The sequence below is a fragment of the Limulus polyphemus genome, unplaced genomic scaffold, assembly GCF_000517525.1.
Source record: "Limulus polyphemus unplaced genomic scaffold, Limulus_polyphemus-2.1.2 Scaffold2965, whole genome shotgun sequence".
Taxonomy (NCBI): Eukaryota; Metazoa; Arthropoda; class Merostomata; order Xiphosura; family Limulidae; genus Limulus; species Limulus polyphemus.
The window spans coordinates 34,745-40,656 of record NW_013668575.1 but is presented as its reverse complement, the minus strand read 5'-3'; the positions used below and the strand labels follow the sequence as shown (position 1 = coordinate 40,656).

The window sequence follows — 5,912 nt, the reverse complement described above, 5'->3', positions numbered from 1 at the left end:
CCTCACAGGTGTACTAATCACGAGTTACCAGGACCCTCACAGGTGTACTAATCACGAGTTACCAGGACCCTCACAGGTGTCCTAACCACAACTTACCAGGACCCTCAGAGGTGTCATAATAAGGGTATGAAAATACTACACACATTTTTAACAATCAAACAAAATATAAGAACTCTTTGGTTATACAGACAGTACTTTAATTATAGACTCAGCTTCTTAATAATGGTAAAGACAAAGCAGTAGCTGAATTATATACATTACCTAGTCATGAGTCAGGATTGTCATCTAATACATAATAACAAATGATATGGGGAAATTATCTTACTTAACAAATGTTTGGTTAAATCTCACCTAGCTGCAACAACTGTCCCTCCCACCATGGCAAATACTGTCACCACAATGATACAAGGTTGTCTCACTCTAAGAGAATGAACAAAAAAATCACAACCAGCATGACCATTTAATTAACCATTCTATGTTTTAATTTATTTATTTTTTTACACCCACACTCAGACATAAGCTCCAACAGATACTGAAACCATTAAAATAGTAAAGTAAATATATTTTTTTTCTTTTTATCTTTTATAATGAAACGTATATAGAAATGACTGAATGCCTGTCGTACGCAATTCTTATTTGTTTCAGAACATTTGCTATAAATAATTATTTCATTAACATATTTTCCAAAAATAAATTACATTATATTAAGAATACGTACAGAATAAACGTATATCCATTTTTAGTATTTCATGAAAAACATTTTTTATGGCTATTTCCCCCCCCCCCCCCAATCACCCGCGTAAGTGCATGTCTGTGATATTTGACACGTGCATAACATTACATATAATTAAAAACGTACCATTAATTTAGCAAAGACACAAACATCAATGGCTCTATAACATGTAAAAACAATGGAAAACCTCAAATGCAAATTAAACTTGTTAAGAACTATCATATTTGAAAAATATAAAAAATACTGCTTGGGTGTGAATGTTTGCAAATGGATTTTTTTCTCTTAAAATATTATGAAAGAGTAGATTAATCTCACAGATTAAATTTTCAATCTTACCTTTGGTGAAAAGAAATCTGTAATATCATCATAAACTTTAAGGTCTAAAAAAGACCAGTAGCACAAATTTTAATTCAGTGGTGTAGAATGCTTAAATTAAAGAAGAAATTATGCAATTTTAGGCCCAACAAAAGCTAAAACATGCTAGGAGGGCCTAATTAGCAATGTTTAATAGCTTAAAATTTCATGGAAATGCATTTTTTAACTTAAAAAGAGGAAAAAAATATCGAAATTTGAGGTCATTTTATCACCTGTCAGGGTTAGTAAATAAACATCATAACAAAATGGCTGAGCCAAATTTAATATCCCAGTACAATCAGTTTTTTTTTTTACCAACTTGATTTGGTTTCAGTTTGTTTCATTTTATCATTTCCTCAAGTTTCAAACATTTTTACTTTGAATTAGCCTATAATGTTATCAATATATTGGATTATTTGAAAATTACATTCTAGTATTTCACAAAAAAAGCAACATTTTTGCAAATATTTTGACATAACCTGCAAGGGTCTTTGATTAGAATTTATAGTTACATATATTTTGATGTAGAAATCTGTTTCTTGATAAAGCCCTATAGAGTTGACTATGTGCAAAAACTGGTTATGGAAGAAATATTCCTACATGGTGGAACATCTGACCCTGAAAATTATTAATAGTAATGGCAAAATCAAAGCATTGGATGATCAAGAGCAAATGCATAAAAGGTATACCATTTCATAAAAAAATGTTTTAAAACTATTTATTGATTTTAAAGAAAACACAAAGGATATGTATTGTGGCGCCATCTAGTGGTTTGTAAAGATACATAATTTGCGTTTCACACAGACAGATGTTGGTGTTTATATACTTGATGATGAGTTATAAACTTGGTGGATGTTGCTAAAGACATCTTTACCAACTTAACAAGCTTCAAATAGAGGGCCTTTCAGAGTAATCAAAATTAATAAATAATAAAAAAAGAAAATTACAAAGATTCAGTTTATTAAATATTCTAAAAAGTAGGATGAATAATACACAACAGGATTCTTAGTATTTCACAAAACTAAACTCACTTGAGTACAATATATTCTCCAATCATTGTCATCAGTATCGTGAACCTCCTTAAAACAGTGAACATTGGCAAACTAGTAAAGGAAAAACACTAGTATTGTGAACATTTTTAAGACAGTGAACGCTAACATACTAGTCAAGAAACACCTTTCTAACACAGTGAAAAAATGCAATGTAATAATGTCTTTTGACAGATAACACATGAAATGTTAATAAAAAAACAAACTTTTAAGTTGTTTTCATAACGTTAACATTATCTCTTTAATGTCTGCAAATACTTTAATCTTGAAATGTTTAAGATGTTATGACTTTTAAACTAAAAAAAGTTTCATGCCTACAAGAACCTTAATATAATATTATTAATTATTCCTAAAATTTTCATATCTTAAGGTAGCTTACCATAATTATATAACTTCTAATTGCTTTAGTAAAAGTTTTACGTGTTAAAGCAGCATCATTAAGTAACTTAACTCAAGATTAATCATAAGCCATTGAGAGTTATCAGAAAAAACAAAAGTTAGGCTTAACAAATGAACATAAAAAGAAAATTACTTTAACAATAGAAATTATTTACACATATCAATTATTTCTCAACATAAAAGAATGTCAAGATTCTACCAAATGATCAACACTATACACGTTCATTACTTTGCATTTCGTTACATAAAAAGACGTCGTTATAAAAATGTGTTTCTCACATAATAGTCCATTATCTTACTGAAATGATGGTCTTCTATTCCAGTAAGTTTCATAATATGTTTTTCTACACAGAAAAGTATTCCATAAAAACAAATTTTCAATTCAGTTAACTGCTAAAACAGTTGATGTGCTAATGTCTACAGTAGTTTACATATCTCTTCGAAGTGAGCATACAAACAGTAAACACACCGTTCACTCTTGTCCCCAATACTACCTTCCTTGATCCATGCCCATCTTAAAAACATTGTGTTTATTTACTAGAACAGAAGGAATTTTATTTAGGCAGTTTGCCCCTGAGGAAGAAACGTCCACCTTTCGAAAATGCTCGGGTTATAGGGTTTTTATTCATTTCTATTTAGACAGTAAAGGTATACTTGTACATAAATGTTGTTGTGCTAATATGTAGTGTTTATTTAATTTAAAATTAGTGGTTCGGGTTGAACATAAGTTAATAAATTATGGTATAAACCCTTATATGAATGTGTTTTGACCAAGGAGGAAAACCTCAAAGCATAACCCGTACTTGTAGTAACACTTGTATGTCGTGACCAATTTCCTGGTGTCATATTTACAGATGATATCACCTCACATCCATTATAAATATTCTAGGGTATCAACCACTTTGAGTAAAAGTATTCCCAAGAAGTTCTTAAATGCTTAATCACTCCAAAGATATACCCCACCCCTGTTTTTAATGTATGAAAATCATACTAATTAATGCATTTCAAATTTAGCATCTTTTCTTTAGATGTTAATTTTTAAAAATATCTCTTTTAATAGTCTTAGAGGAATTCTGGTTAATATCGTAAAAAATACATTTCATTTTATAAACATACTATCACGTTTTTAAAAAAAAATTAATTTAGGATATAAAATTTGGCAAGTTTATAATTTTGCATGAAACTTTCTGCTAGTGATATTGAAAGAAATTCAGTCTACATACGAGTTATGAGACTTAGTACATATAAGTTTGCACATGTATAATAACACACACACACACACACATGTACCTTTGTACAGATATACATATCCACTAAGCACAGATGTTTCTCAGTCGCACACATTTTCATACATATGAAGTACTCCATCATTTGCTAAAATTAGAAACTTCTATATTTAGGTTACACTTTTTCTGGATTACTTGTATTCATAACGAATCAGTTCCTTTTATCCTAACCTTTTTTCCGTAAAAGCAAACATCACTAAATATGCTAGTATACCTTAACCTCTGAGTACCTCCTAGTCCAGTAATCAAATTGCCAAGGTAAAAGAGTGGAAGAGGCCATATCTAGAAAGAAACAACGGTTTACATTAGCAGCATTTCCATTAAAAACCTTACAGTTGTCAAGATGAAGAACATAACACGTCACTGTTTATAATAATATTCAAGACACTTACTTCTTTCTTTACTCAATTTTTCATATAAGCTTTTAAAAAGCACGAATACAGATGCTAAATGTTCACAAAGAAAAATTATTTTTTCAACTGAATTATATGGATATTTCTCCATTTTTAAAAGGTAAAATTATTTACACTCCTTAATAAAGATACTCACCTTGAGAGGAATGGTGCGTGAAAAATCTGGGAAAGTTAAACATCCAAAAGTTTTACCGCAGCTTAATATAAATAAAGTTACAATCATCTGCAGTAAACAAAAAAAAACAGCATTAAACATGGTTTACATCAAAGTTAACAGGAAAGAGAAATTACATTTAATTTAACAAAGACATTTGAATTAAATCGGCTGTGACGATTCTGGGAGGCACTAGAATAACAACATCAGTCTTGACTAAGTCAGAACATTAAAGAAATTTTGTGGATTCCCAGGAACTATTTAAATGTTATACCAAAAATAATTTACATAATTAGGCTATACAAATAACATTTGTGTGCTAGATGGCAAGTACACTTATTTAGCATAACATTCATATGCTAGATGGCAAGCACACTTATTAAGCAACTACATTATTCTACACACTACTATAACCAACTTGCTCAAAAAAGTTTACACTGTAACCTATTATACAGAATTATGGGCTGCCAGACAGACAGCTGCATACTCTCATGACTTTGTCTAACACTTTAGTTAATTATTTATACATTACAGCTCACCAAACAAGATTGCCACATGTTTACAGTAGTTTATATATATATCTCTCCTCAAAGGAAACAAACACACTGTATAGGGTTAAGTTCAATGTTACTCATTATCACAAGACTGCCCATTTAGTTATGGTATATACTTCTATTTGTACTAGTGGGTTATGATTTGGAAGGGAAGGTTACTTTTACGTATGACGTAACATGAAGTGATAATGAGCGATGCTTAACATAATGGACGATTATTTGCTAATAAACACCCACATCTGAAAAAACAAATAATGTTACACGAACAATGGTTTTTGACAAATGTTAGCAAAAAACATGAAAAAGTTAACGAGAAGTACGTACTACCCCGAAATCAACAAAGATACATGTTGTTAAACATAAAAAACGTGTAGTGTCACAAAGTTAACAAGAAAACTGTATTAAATAACATCTTTGACTATGGACAAAGCTAAAAACCATCAACCAAGAAATGGAGTGTTGGATGTGGGTGAACAATTTTGTTTGCCGACAAAAACATGCTACTTTAAGAAAGAAACACAATTTTATCATACTTTATTACAAGGTTAATCTTTGAATACAAACAAACTCTCTATTATTTTCAACCAACTTTTAACAGAGGTGATGCAGGGCCACAAATTAAGGATTTTTTTTGGCAGGTTGTGCTTTACTAGGGAGAAAAAGACTCCAATATGCGGTAAATGCCAAATATGCCTTAGGTTCACTGCACCTGGCTCCAACTTTATATGATGTGATTAACATACTAGATGTAAATATTAAGTTTTAACAAATAATATACGTCTTCGAAGAAGTTTTACGAAAGAGAGAGCAAATTTCCTACCTTATCATGTGCAGATATTAAAGTTTGTCCATTACTTTTATCATACAAAAAATTCACAAGGATTACTAAACATTTCAGTTAAGCAGTGCCAGTATTTTCAAGGAGTGTGGATAACAGATAATATAAAGCAAAAAAAGATTGCTTGTTTAG

General features: G+C 30.3%; 1 protein-coding gene across 2 annotated transcripts in view; it reads right to left on the bottom strand.

Moving 5' to 3' along the window:
• The window catches only part of LOC106468328 (UDP-N-acetylglucosamine/UDP-glucose/GDP-mannose transporter-like), a 29,651-nt gene that overhangs the window by 15,587 nt on the left and 8,152 nt on the right, over nucleotides 1–5,912 (bottom strand). For both annotated transcript variants that reach the window (XM_022396665.1, XM_022396664.1), the window contains 4 exons: nucleotides 4,371–4,457; nucleotides 4,036–4,103; nucleotides 2,119–2,190; nucleotides 352–420 (listed from right to left, as the gene is read on the bottom strand). In XM_022396665.1, the coding sequence (XP_022252373.1) occupies nucleotides 352–420; nucleotides 2,119–2,190; nucleotides 4,036–4,103; nucleotides 4,371–4,457 (296 nt within the window). The remainder of the gene's footprint in view (nucleotides 1–351; nucleotides 421–2,118; nucleotides 2,191–4,035; nucleotides 4,104–4,370; nucleotides 4,458–5,912) is intronic.